General features: G+C 47.0%; 1 protein-coding gene across 3 annotated transcripts in view; it reads right to left on the bottom strand.

Moving 5' to 3' along the window:
• Positions 1-14,508, bottom strand: part of LOC135916087 (uncharacterized) — a 113,924-nt gene that overhangs the window by 24,719 nt on the left and 74,697 nt on the right. For all 3 annotated transcript variants that reach the window (XM_065449316.2, XM_065449317.2, XM_065449318.1), the window contains exons 6-7: positions 12,585-12,685; positions 2,622-2,707 (exon numbers count right to left, since the gene is read on the bottom strand). In XM_065449316.2, the coding sequence (XP_065305388.1) occupies positions 2,622-2,707; positions 12,585-12,685 (187 nt within the window). The remainder of the gene's footprint in view (positions 1-2,621; positions 2,708-12,584; positions 12,686-14,508) is intronic.

The following is a 14,508-nucleotide window of genomic DNA, read 5'->3' as shown; positions in this document are numbered from 1 at the left end:
ACACTGGACCTACGTAGGTTAATTATGGCGCCGTTAGCTTGTAGAAAATCCATTCCCAATATAAGTTCCCGTGAACATTCTGGCAGTACAATAAAGTCAGAAACGTATGTGAAGCCTTTGATCGTAAGTCTTGCGGTGCATCGGCCAAGGGGCGTAATAAGATGGCCGCCTGCCGTGCGTATCGGCGGGCCAGTCCACTTCGTCACAACTTTTTTAAGGCGCTTCGCCATCTTGAAGCTTACTACTGAATAATCAGCGCCGGTGTCGACTAAGGCATTCAGCTCGCATCCGTCTATTATCAACCGCAAATCTGACGTAATCGTTTCGTTCCTGCACCTGTAGACTGGAATTATCTCGTCACCGCACTGGAATCGCGTTGGAGGATCTTCGAAACTCTGGTTATCAGCGGCCTCACCTCCACAGGTCGCTTGCTTCAGTTTTCCTGGTGCGGGCTTGGTGAACGACGCCTAGGCAATCTTGGAGACGCGCGTGGGCTACACGATCGGTAGCGCATGGGCGACGGTGCCCGTGGTTGATGTTGGCGAGGAGTAACGGGGCTTTGGCGCGTCGACAAGTATTCTTCGATCTCCGCTGGCCGTTCACCGTTTCGGGGGCATGGTGCGCTTAAGGGAAAACCCCTTAACCCAACTTGACGGTACGGGCAGAACCTATACAGGTGACCCGCTTCTCCGCAGTGGAAACAGAGAGGCCTGCGCTCGTGGTCACGCCAGACGTCACTTTTGCGGGGCCTTTGTTCCTCGAAACGAGGTGCACTGCGTGCTAAAGGCTGATAGGCAGCCGGTGGTTCCAGTAGACGAGGTGCACTGCGTACTGTCGACGGGTAGGGAACGGTCGTCGCAACTGCTCCACTACTGTGTACCGCGGGTTGCCTGAGTACGTCGGCGTACGTTGGGGTGCGCCGCGTCGGCTGTGGCTCGCGCTCTGGATCCCGTATGACGTTCCTGAGTTCGTCCCGGACAACGTCGACGATAGATAGCGCAGCTGGAGCCTGAGGTATCTGCAACTTGTTGAGCTCTTCCCTGATCACTGACCGGACAAGCTCCCGCAGGGCTTCCAGGTCGTTTGGCAGGCCTCCAGGGAAGACATGGACAGGTGCGCAGCTTGCCTCACGGTTGTATTGCCGAGCCCGCTGTTCCAGTGTCTTTTCGATGGTCGTTGCTTCACATCGGAACTCGGCGACCGTGCGCGGTGGGTTGCGGACGAGAACTGCGAAGAGTTCCTGCTTTACTCCACGCATGAGATGGCGCAGCTTCTTATCTTCATTCATGGTGGGATCAGCACGCTTGAACAGGCGGGACATGTCCTCGATGTACATCGCCACGTTCTCGTTTGTGAGCTGGTTCCTGGCTTGAAGTGCGATTTCCGCCTTTTCTTTACGATCCGTGCTCGCGTACGTTGCTAGCAGTTGTCGTCGAAATTCCTCCCAAGAGGTCAAAGAGGGTTCGTGGTTTTCATACCACGTTTTTGCGAAGTCTTCCAACGCGAAATATACGTTACGGAGCTTCTGTCTTTCATTCCATTCATTAAAGCTCGCCACTCTCTCGAACAGTTCCAACCAATCTTCCACGTCTTCGAACGAGTCACCATGGAATGTTGGCGGCTTGCGAGGTTGGCTTACGACTAGCTGTGCCGGTGTTACCTGGGTAGTCATGGTGGCGGCGTCCGTTGTGGGAGTTTCTCTTGGCAAGAAGAGAAGAGGGCCGAATTCGGGCGAGTCACCTCGAAGACGGCGGCTGGTCCGCTGGTGTACAGGTGTCAGTTCCACGGGATGGACTCGCGGGTTGTCGGGGCTACGCTGACTTTCGTTCGTGGGGCTTCGACTCATACCCCGCACCTCCACCAGAAATGTAACGATGTTAGTAAAACAAGGATATTTATTAAAGGCGAACTTGTGCCCACAAGTAAAAGTCACTGAGGTCGTGCAGAAATCCGCGGCACTCGCGTTCTCCAGCTGGGCTCGAACCGTCTTCCTCTTCTCCTCGCGTGACACCTCGTGCGCGTGGCGCGTGCGAGCCGGGTCCAACTGGCTGCCCGTGCCACGAAGATCGCTGCCTGTTGTTGCTGAACAACGCCACTGTACGGCGTGCACAGCGCCCAATGCAAAGGGCGCGCAACTTGAATGTCACCAAGTTTGTCGTGGCAATATATATATATATATATATATATATATATATATATATATATATATATATATATATATATGTGTGTGTGTGTGTGTGTGTGTGTGTGTGTATGCGTTATTTCCGTTATTCAATTAAATTGGCATCATTTCTATTATCCCTACGTCACAGTAGACTAAATTTCCTTGAGGCTGCAGCTGCAATCTACATATCCTTCATACTTGACAGTCTAAGAAAAATGGCAGTAGGTGCTCATAAAATAGACGCCAAATAGGTTTTGTAAAGGAGCCGAAGCGAAGACATTCCGTGCGAATTTCTTCTGTCTACTCCTCGCTCTACCGTAATTCGCGTCCAACCAACAAAGTCAGAATGCCTGCTTCCGTGATTTCTCATATCAAGTGTTTGTAAGATCGGACATATTCATATCTCGTTGACTACTAGCCAATATCCAATGTAGCTACTGTAGAAGACACTACTTACTCTCCGCTGCCAGAGCCGTATTTCAAATTAAAAATTCCATATGATCCGACGCCGAGGTGAACGGGGCCAAGAAGAAATTCTCCTCCCTAAAAAAAATATGAAAACAAAAAAACGAGGGCCTACAGTCACACAAGTGTTTCATGCAAGAAGTGTTCGTAGGAGAAATTTCCAGGCAATGCTGACGGTGCAAATATTACAATCGGAGGCAGCTCTTCAGTGAGAAAAATACCCATGAAAAAACTCGTACGTTCAGCACCAGATGTTCAAGGACTGATGCGATTTTTTTCGGTGATGTAAAGCCCCAGGCACAGTCGACAAAAAAAAAAAACACACACCGCGCCGCCGGCTGTGAAACGATGATGCAGGGAAACGACATAGTTGTGCAGATTGAGGCTGGACTAGTTTTGAAGTGATGGAGCTCGCCGTAAAATTGATTATGAAGAACAACTGAGGAATATGGAAAAAAGTAAATGAGCTAGGAGAGTGTAGAGGTATTTATACAGGAAAAAACATTGATTCACAGAAGAGGAAAAGAACTAGGAAACTTACCAGCAAGTGCGCGGCCTGTAGGGTGAGCAACACAGCAACAAGGAAAGCAAAGCAGAAAGTCAGAGAGGCTGAAACAATCTGATGAGTGGCGGCAATGGAAAAGACAGCTGGAGGAGTATCTACTCAAGAGGAAAAAAACGAAATCAGGAAAGAAACAATTTATGATATTTCAAAGGGAAGCTCATTACTTTTCGAAGCGAGATTGCGACGCCTTAGAACACGCACCTATAAGTGAAATATAAGAAGGCATAAGAAGCATGCGCTTGCTGTGGTAAAGCTAGGGAAATGATAAAGCATGTTTTATTAGGATGTGAAGATGTCTACCCAGCGGTCGGTTTAGGCACCACAGGCCTCCTTGAATATTTTGGGTTCAGCGAGAGCAGTGGAAAAGCGTACATGTCCGCAATAGAGATTAGTAAGAGCGGAGTGAAATATTGGTGGAAGAAAAGTAGGGAAACGACAAAAAAACGGAGACGTACAAAAGCAAAGTTCGCAATAGGGGATCAGAAAGTTTGGTTGAGAGAGTTCCTAGGCTTTTTTTTCTTTTTTTCTTGTTTAACCTAGGTAGGACATTAGGCAGTATAATAGCAAGAGCTTCGTGGCGCAACCGACTGCCTTGTTCCAAAGCGGACGCTCATAACATACATACATACATCCGATGATGCAGCAGTGTGGCCTCCCCGACTGGCTGGGCACTTCCGCGGCAGTCACGTGACAGCATAAACATCCCGCCTCTGATTTTTTACTCTGCGCTTAGGATTGAGGTGCCGTGCGCTATGTCCTTTGTCTGCACGTGCTGGCTTTATATTTTTCCGCATTCGTTTCTAAGGCGAGCCATGGGAGATGATGGTGACAACGTCGTTGTCACCGTGATTTCAATTATTTGCGTATGGTTCCCTTTTATTTGCGACATCACCGCATTCGAAATGACAAATAAAATGAGGTACTGGGGGTCGCCTTCTCGTCCTTGAGTCCAAGGTGCGTCTTGTCATCGAGTGTCGGTAATAGTGCACTACCTCCAAAACCCCTTTCGTAGGGACCTCTCGGTTAAGGTTTATAGTTCTAAGTGCGATCGAAAATCATGAGGAACAAAAGAAGCTCGAATGAAACCAAAGGAAAGGCAGATTAAACATGTGTGAACAAGGCGTGAGGCTAGAGGACAAAAGTATGAAACGAGTCATCCGGCTGAAACTAGACAAGAGTGTCGATCAAGCGATGACGGAAGGTCCGGGTGACAGCGGCTTCCCGCGCGCACGTCATTGATGACGTCATTGATGGGATTGGTCTCATTGGTCTCCCTTTTCACGGCGCGCGGAATGACGCCAGAAAAAATCGCCTTAAGAGTGGAAATATAATAGCACTGCAAGGTCTCTGACTGCTTTTAACGCATATAGGTAAGTGCAGCTTAGGTAATCGTAAAGTTCACCGGGGAACCCTGGTAGTGAACGCTAAGGAGGAAGGCCATCCCTCTGATAGTAAAGCGGCCGTTTGCGTGGGCTGTGATGTGGCGGAGGTGAACGCCATCTGGAGGTGCTGCACGTCGTTTTATGGCGTTTGAGATTTGCCTGTGCCGGCTCGCGCAAATATCTGAAGCCATGGGCGCTCTATGCCTGGTAGAAACGCGGGAAAGTGGCGTTTGTGCTTTTGGAGTTTCCGCATGAAATAATTATTTTTCACCTATATTGAAATCACAGTCCGACGCTGCCTTGTCCATAGGTTCTGTGTCAATGACACTTTACGATTTTTCTGGCCTATGTTATTTCGAGAAATGCAATTATTTCAGCAACATTGCCCCGCTACAAGGAGAGGCTGCGTATCTGCGTGTGCGTGTTTGGAAATCATATTTGCCGAAACGACGGTCGACGCCACATTTTTCTGCGGCACAAACCCTCAGCTGTATCGCGCTAAGGTTGCTCCAGGACCGAGCCCTCCCATGGCGCGGAAAGGATGCCGGGCGGCAGCTTCCTCGGTGCACGTTTGGTCACCGGGGCTTCGCAGCGTGCGTTTTTTTTTTACTCAAGTGGAGTCGGGGCATCGCGCCTACATTGTTTCAATAAATGGCTTTAAATGTGCTTCAGTGCAGCGTTGTTGTTATTAAGGAGACAGGCAACCGCTCAGGACATGAAACGAGATAACCCCGCTGATTGAATGATTCCCTATCGTAGTGGCTAAAACGAGCCACGTTTTTCTCATTACACGGGGTTTTATATTTTCATTCATCGCTAAAAGTCGCAAAAGATGACTTTTGGTGCCCCACACGGCAAAAACATGAAGCTGAATAAGAGGCTCAGCCCGTGACCTTCTACTAGTGTGCGCAGTTCTATCGTCTAATTAATAGTATATAAATGCAGTATACTTTCTATTATTAAATTTTTTTCCTCACTTACAATGTGCCGACAGGACATCGTTTGTACTGAGCAAAAATGTGGCACCGCCTCCCCCGTTATTTTTGATGAATTGGCTTGGCTCGTGAATCGAGAAAATGCCGACGGGGGCCAGCCAGCCATGACGTAGGGGCGTAATTGGGAAAAAGAACGCGCTACTAATATAAGAAATATCTGTGCAACAACGCGAACTTGGTGAACCAGCTTTTTTTTTAATTTTCGACGTTGTTGAAACGGTCACAATGCCGGTGGGTAACCGCTTACACTTACTCTCTTGAAAATAGATAGATGGGCGGCTTTCAGTATTTGAGAGGTGGGCTATCGACATCGCTCACACTTCTCAGCGCTGCCGGATGATGGACTGTTACTTTTTTTATAGGCTGGTCAGATCGAAAAATATGCTTACTAAATATTCACGCATGTCTGGAAGTAACCGCGGCAGATGTAAACACTACCAAGGGGGAGCTTTGCGTTGCGCACTAAACAACTAAATTCGTAAATCGGTTATCAGGCCCTTAATGTTCGATGCAAATGTACGCCTACTGTATCCGCGAATTTTGGAAGGTCGTTGTTGGCTCCAGAAGTGCTCTTGACCACTCAACTTGTTTACTAAAAATTATGTGGCACCTGGGGCACACGCACCATAACAAACGTTCACTGAAGCATCCACCAAGATGCTCTCATCAATAAGGAAAACGGGATGCTGCTGTAATGACAAACAAAATTTGTGGCTACAATAAATATTATGTGGTGCGAGGAATTTAGAGCACACTCATGGTGCAATTACTAATGTTCACAAATGTCATTCTGTGGACAACACCAGAGGCCTTGTTCGGGTGATTAGTTCTAAAGAGAACCCTTTGCCATTTCCCCCCATCGATTATCTCATACCACTTCTTGAAGCTCACTCGCCATTAGTGGTCCTTGTGCCGCAAAACCCAATAGATCATAAGTTTTACACATCATAAGTTTAAAACAGGAACTCAGTGGGCTGGAATGAAACAAGTGGTCGACTAAATTACTCATATATCTGCACGTCGAAAGTATGAATATCGAATAGAGCAACACGCCACGAAACTTGGCTACGAAGTGCAGGATAATGTAATGTGTTAATACGTAGCGCGGAGCCTTCAAAAAAAGAGTAAGAGAAACACACTGTAAAAACATACAAGAGATAGAAACAAAATAGATAACAAAGATTGACAAACCCAAGAGAGAATTCAGTAAATGGAATTAGTACAACACACATGGCAGTGACTCTCATTTGGGGTGCGATCTTGTACGCGTTCCAAAATAGAACGGAGGCGGTTCGTTCCACCGAGCCAAATACGATTCGTCAATTTGAACCGTGCCGAACGCCATGACGTCAATTGCGACGTGATATCTGCTGTCAATCATTCCGTGTCGTCTGCTATCGGACGAACGGAACGGAACATACCGCCTATTTCATGACGTAAAGAACGAACCGCCTCCGTTCTATTTTGGAACGCGTACAAGATCGCACCCTTGAGGCCTTGGTTGCCTGCCTGAGTACAGAAGCGCATCAGAGCTGATATTCACAACAAGATGACATGTATGCGTGCTGAGAAACTCTAGAGACCACAAAGCACATCATAGTGGAGTGCCAAAGTACTAAACTAGAAGGAACTCTGGGGATCATGGACTTTCTACAAGCGCAGGAATTCAAAGCCAGTGTGAACGTAAATGGTCAGCGGTCGATATAGCAGGAGAAAAAGTATTGTCGGCAAGAAAATTGCCGCACAACCAATTTCATGATGACTGTCGATGGGATTGCGCCGGCAGTAAATCATTATAGCGACACAACCTATTGCCACCGTCTAAACATGTTATGTATGAGGTGTGTACTGCAGCGGGACTCCTACTTCGCACTTCCGTAACATCTCTCCGCGCCATCTATGGCTGCCGCCGCGAAGTCTGCGTGTGGCCTCTGAAGTGATTGGCGTGCCGCTGCATGCGAACACTGGGAAACGATTCATGCGGCAACAGGGCTTTGTCATGTTCCTTTCAGGACACGCTGTGCCATCTTGTGGCATCACTGAGAAGTTCACTCGGGACATCTGAGATGACAACCATGGCACGCCGGGACTTGCGAAAGTTCAGAATCGTTCCCTGCCTTACGCACAATTAGTGGCCCATACTCCGCGACTCAAGTTGGCGAGAAGTTCATGGAAGAGAGGCGCCTACCCAGCATATTATTGGTCCTGCTAGCTGAAGCATTGGCGTTGGAGGTGTTCATTGTGAAACGGCAGGTACGCAACGGATTCGTGGCGCTGCCTTCTAATGAGTCGATTTGCTGTCTTCGACGCATCTTTGTGACGTGGCTTTGATTCCGCCCAGCATCGGATAAATTCAAGTGAATTTTATTAGTGCTCATCAAGAGTGCTTGTCGTCACCTTCTACACCGGCGCCGACGCCTTCATCTCCCCTGAGGTGTCTGCGACAGCCTCAAGGGAATTTCGCTATTCCCGGAATCACAAAAGCCAATAATCCATCGCCGGCTCTAAAGCAACTGACGCTCCTATTACAGCACCAGACGTATCATGACCGCATACATAAATGCCATATATACCTACCAGCTCAACTGCCGTATTCATCGTTCCAGCTCAGCAGCTTACAGTCATATTCAAATTGTAACACATGATTACATCTAGCAGAACTTGAGCTCTCCATGCGGCGAGGACGTAAGTCACCGATGAGCCGACAGAGAAATTGGCGGTATTTTGTGACTATAAAGCTCTCCACACCATCAAGTCTGCATTACATCACAGAACTTACGAGCAGATGACATCCGACATCAAGCAAGTACACGGCCATGCTCTGGAAACAGGGTGCAGCATTATCTTTCAATGCATTCCTGCTAACTGTGCCAATGTCGGCAACAACCTTTCTGACAGTGCTGTAGGCTCTGCCCATGAAAACACACAGACACGCCTAATACGCTTAGCGAGGTCAGATGCTGCCAGGGAACTTCGCCTGCTTGCACGCAAATTGTCGCAACATTTCAGGAGTTTAGGTGCCTTCAATTGCCGATTGCGTAAACTAGACCCCATGCTGCGGCTTCTACTGCCCTCTAGCCTTTCCCGCGGCGAAACAACCATGCTATGTCGCTCGTGGGTGGGAGTGGCGTTCACGAATGCCTACTCCTGTCGTATTGGAATGGCCGAGAGCCCGATGTGCGACTCCTGTAGGTGCGAGGAAACCATAGAGTACCTATTGCGTGCCTGCCCGCGCTATGACGTAGAACACTTCTCTATGAGGATAACTTTAAACAGTTTGGACTCCAGACCGCTTTCCTAGTCAAGGATACTCGGACCATGGCCACAACCGTCACCTGCATGAAAAGAATGTCTACACTAGTACACTACTAGGCAGGAGATCGACAAATCAGGGTCTAATACAGGCATAAGCGACTGTATGGTCGGTGGAGGAACAGAGGTTTTATTGACGAGACAAAAGATGAAGGACCAGTAGACAAAATTCTGACAGTGAAATAGACACACATAGAAATGGATTAGTTCAAGCACGTTAGAAAACAATTTGTAGCAGACCTTTTCGGAAGGGAATGTCAATACAAATCATATTCAGCACCCTTGTAAGGGGGCGTCGTACACAACCACAAGTGTGAGTATATAGGCTACGTTTGCAGCAGTTCTGGGGCGCGTAGCTATTGAGGAGGTGCTGTTTGAGCTGCTCAACAGCAGGCACCTTGCGGGCTTCGCCACGCCAAGTTACCGGCTCTTAATGTGAGAAGACTTTCCGAGAAGGTTATCAACAGGCAAAACATCACTATCACATTAACATCATTTGCCATGTCAGTCAAACTACCACATTTCAAAGCTAATAAGAGCTTCTTTGGCGCTCTTTTTATCCTTTTTCTTCTTCTTCGGTGGCGGCACTCTCTTCGCCAACGCAATGACCGCCTTCAAAAAGAATACGCTCTTGCGCCACAAAATCAACAACACCAACACGCTCTTCGGGAAGCACATGCTGTTGCTACGAGAAAGAATTTTGGCGTCTCTAGGAGCTGGCGCAGTACCGTGTTTTGAACCTTAATTCGCTGCTCCTGTGTTTTTGAAATGCTGTCTTTTGCATTGCCGGCTAACAAGTTCGTTTTGAACAATGCCCACACGATATGCAGATCCACATGATACACGATATGCATATAGGTATGTTGTAGTTTGGATTACTGGAAAACTGTTCACCACATGGAAATCGCTAACGTGCTCCCAACGTGCAACGCTCGGGCTCTGTTGCATTTTTCCTCCACGGAAATGCGGCCACTGCGGTCTGGATTTCCTCCCGAGAACTCCTGCTTAGCAGCTGAACACACTAGTTGCTAAGCCAACAGAGAAGGCCAAAGCTAGGTGAGCAGAGAAGGAAAATTTTGTCTTAAAAAACACGATAAATAACGAGGTGAATGAAAGGTTTCACGTCTGATTTCCATGATTTCATGCGTTCTCTCCCCCTGTTTCTTAATGCAGCCAATCTCTCACTGCTTGAGAATTTTCGCCTACAGGAAAACGTTTCAATTGCATTGAGAAATATTGCCCGAAAGGTAAAACCCTCCAAAAAGCTCTCATCCATTAGATACCGCGAGTGAGATTTGTAGAATGTTTTAAAGAAAGCCAAAGTGGCCATCTAGCACCAAACAATACCTTTAGATTAGCGCGTTATCGCACTGAATGAACTCCGACATGGCGGATAAACTGTCTCGCATCCTATGAGAGCCTGTAAAGCAGTAGGTACCACAGAGATAGCGAATTCAATTGAAGCCTTTAACTTAATTAAGCCCGTACGAGTTCCTCGGAATGCTCACCATTGTTTGAAGCCTTATGCGAAAGCGCTGTTTTTTGAGTCAGACGTGGTTACTTCCAGACGCGTTTATGGCTAGATGGCACACATCACCGTCTTAATCACAATTTGTCTTGTTTGAAAATGCTGTTTGGACATGTGAGCTCATATAGTGTCTGTTGCATTATGGTTACAACAGCCTGGAAGTCGGTAATATTTGATGCAAAAGAAACGAGAGTATGAAACTGAAACCCATAATTGCGTCTTCCTGGAAGATTTTGGAAATATTTCTTGCAAAAGAAGATATGGAACTTCGCTATTTATTTAACATCTACAATTTCGCAAAAAGTGTCACAACGCCAAACAAATTCCCACTTCTATTTGCTCCAAAAGTATTTACCCACTTTAAGGATGAATAACTCTTACAATGCTAAAAGAAATACCTGTATTAAGATTGACATTCTTAGAATGCTTCAAACATTTTCTACTGGCAGTCTATCTACCAACTAAAAGCAGCTCTGATTCCTTTCCCGCCAACTTTGGTCACTGGGTAGCCTATCGTGTGATATATTCGGGCTTTGTTCTCAGTAACTATAGTTAGAAACCAACCGTCGCTCCAACTTTTGTCAGCGGACATGTGCCACAGAGCACCGGCCATTCTGAACTGGCTCAAACGATACTTTAGAAGCTTATCGGCTGCTGCATAGAGCTGAAGGGCATCGTATATACTAAGCCGTCTTGTCGAGCACACATTTGTACGGACGACATTAGTGGACTTCGCTGGGACGCACGGTCCAGCGCGTCCTATAGGAAGCGGGATCCAGGATCCCCGCTGCATACCACGCCAGTTGCTTGACATACTTCGGCCTCGGCAATAAGGCACGTCGCTGGATGGTCTCCTGGCTATTCGCAACAACGTCCACAATCATCCTTAGAAGGCTTTCGCCTGATTATTTTCGTAAGTTATTAGCATAGTTTAGAAATGACGACAATCCAAACTAAACCAGTGGAGTGTTTCTCTTAAGTGTCATTTTTGCACATTGTTATGTTTGTATTTATTCTGGCGTGACGCAGTTTCTCGCACGTTTCTTGTCGAAAAACACGAACAGCTTTCATGTCGTGAATGCTGCTTGATCTGACGTCAAGCGTTGTTTTGTTATCACTCACGTTTGCATTGGCCGTTTCACGAAGCCGTTCTTTGAACGAAGCGTTCTTTATCGTCACCTGTATAGTTTCGCCTGTCTGCACTGTCGTCTCTCTTGGTGAGTAGAAGTTGTCTCTACTCTAGCCAACATACTGACACTATAAAAAATGCAAACGTTCGCGAAGTCTTGGGTGATTCGCCAGCAGACACAAGTCGACGTACAACGGACAGCGTTTTTGGGCACTTAGCCGAGCTCGGAATATTCGCACAGCACCAGCAACAATTACGGCCACCCACCAGGACGACACCGGTCCTTAATCACTGTAAATCTCGCGAAGGTAATGTTATCACTAAAGTCATCACTCCATCAGGATACCGACCCTGAATGCAATTTACGTCACCTTCGTTCCACCAAGTACCCGCAGCATGAACAATCACGGTTACGGACGCAGTGCTCGCGGAAATGCTTCGCATGCGCCATTTCCCGCACTGCCGGGAATCACCATACAATACTCGGCTTTTTGAGAACATCGTGTTCCCTATATCAGATGCCACTGGAGCGTTGAAGAGGAGGATCGGCAATTTCAATACGAGAAAGTTACATACTGAAAGAAACCCGAATATCCGCGTGGAAATTAGAACGGGAAAGACGTGCCATTTCGCCCAAAACGGACATACCAATGATTTTAAACAGCATTTATAGGACAAGGGCTTCATTATTAAGCTTCTTCTTCGGAATACCTACATTTTTTTTTCGTTCGCGGGCAGGCATCCCTGATGGTATATCCGGCCACAAGTTTGGCTGAAATTTTAATCTAGGAACAGTTACGACTACAAGTTACTGTAAATACGGGTCCAAATTAATTTGGGGGGGGGGATGTTAGTGTGACCCTCTATTGTTGTATGTGAACGGTGTTTTGGGCATTCTTTGACAGCGCACACTACGAAGAAAATGAATGCAGGCGCTCGTATGGCTTAAAATTCTAGTGAATTAGGCAAAGGTGTCGAAATATCTGCACACGAATTTTCCATGCACATAATTGTTAAGCATGCAGTGAGGAATTTCATACTTACGAGGCCAGTATCTGGGAATTCATTTCCCTTGTTATCGTATACATGGATTGAAGTAACAATATTCAGAGATGGAGTAATTTTGTAATGCCATTTTGTGACATCTGAAAAAAAAGCGATTCATCATTAGATGTTGCAGTGCTTCATAGTAAGAACATTACTTGTCTAATTCAGCGATTCTGCAGCTGAAATTAAACTTAAAGTAGAAAACGACAGCGCACTCGTTGAGGGAGAGGAAATATTTGTTTTCCTTGCCCCCGTTTGACACTCGTCAATACATTGTTTGCGAAGAAGCTTTGTTTTGAATATTTGAGTGCGGTTACAGATAAATTGCGTTCAGTCGAAGATGCAAACATAGATCTGCATAAATGGGTAAGTCGGATACGTATGAAATCGACAGTATGTCTGGTGTATAAAATAGAAAACTTGATTCACGCCTTTATATTGACTCAATACCCAAGGGAGCTTTGAGTTCCAGGGTGACCACGATCGAGATACCAGATGGCGCAAGTTGTGCGATTTGGTTTGTATTCATATTTAAGAAACTAACAAGCAGTGCCAAAATACGTAGGCAATCTGCAGAGAATGCAGACCCGAAGGAAAGCAGCGATTGTGCGGGCCGTTCTCACTCTAGTTTGTCTGCGTCTTCCGGTGCAGCTTGAAACTTCCTTAAAAATGTGTGAAGGTTAAATGCTTGTCATTGATGTGCCTTTCATTGACGGCGGACCACACGTAAATATGATAAACTCTAGCAGCGCAGTGTTTGCGTATATCGGTGCCCATTGAAGCAGCGCGCTCTAACCTTCGCCTGCACGAGAAGCAGACCAGCACGAAGTTCTCTGGATATCGAGTGGTTGCATGCAAACACCTAGTTGATGTAATTTGGAAGTCTGGCGGCGCTGACTCTTGCACATCTGGATTCGTGTACGAAATACTCGGCAGAGAAAGCCTTCGCGAGCGTCTCATATGCCAGCTTCTTCCAGTACCTAGCAGTGGGAAACCAGTGCGTTCTTTTTTAAATTAGGTTGCACTGGGCACAGTCGCTCTTCCTAGGATTCATTGCGACACCGGCACAGACGCTGGAACAGAGATGGCTCCCACTGAGTGACGTGCTGGTTACAATGCTGTGATGCTGGGGCAATCAAAGCATTTCTGCTACGGGTTTTCAATGCGCTGGGTCCCTCTAGGGTTTGCAAGTCTGTACTAGAAACTACGCGAGTTTCTGTGTTTACCGCGCCGGTTACAGTACGTAAGGAGTAGGCGCTGTAGAACAATAAATTCTGTATATAGTTTTTACTGGGGCACGCTAGTCTACTGTCCTAATCAACGCGATAGTTTGAAGTTACAAATGTCTATTCCGTGTCTCAGAGAGAGAGAGAGAGAGAGAGAAAAGGAAAGGGAAAGGCAAGGAGGTTAACCAGAGGCGAAGATCCGCTTTGCTACCCTACGCTAGGGAGACAGGGGGGACGAGGTAAAGTGATAACAAAGTAAAGATAAAGAAAGAAAGAAGCGTAGACATACAATCACAGTCGGTCACTAGCCCCGTTTACATGAATGCGACAGTGGCGCATCCCATTTCCAAGCGCATTTGGGAAAAGCGATGCAACGCCGTTTACATGTAGCGCATTACCTCTAGCGACAACGTAGTGCAACATGGTGTCGTATAAGGGAAGTGCAGCTGACTTTCGGTGTAACTGGTTTCCGGTAGTGGGCGGAATGCACGTTGGTGGCTGAGTGCCAAGAAATAGGTTAGCGTAGAGCATGCTGCGGCGAGCGACGTATGCGTGGGGGACGCCATTTTGCTTCTGCTTCAGGCGTTGATGTCTCGCAGCTTCACCAGCGTGGCAGTCCCGCAGCTAATTCCTTCCCATAATTCCTAATGCGACGATCCTGCGTTTACATGCTCCGCGAGAGTCGTGTGTGTCTA

Source organism: Dermacentor albipictus, chromosome 7, assembly GCF_038994185.2.
Source record: "Dermacentor albipictus isolate Rhodes 1998 colony chromosome 7, USDA_Dalb.pri_finalv2, whole genome shotgun sequence".
NCBI lineage: Eukaryota > Metazoa > Arthropoda > Arachnida > Ixodida > Ixodidae > Dermacentor > Dermacentor albipictus.
Note: the sequence above shows the minus strand (reverse complement) of the source record. Positions and strands in the feature narration are given on the sequence as shown.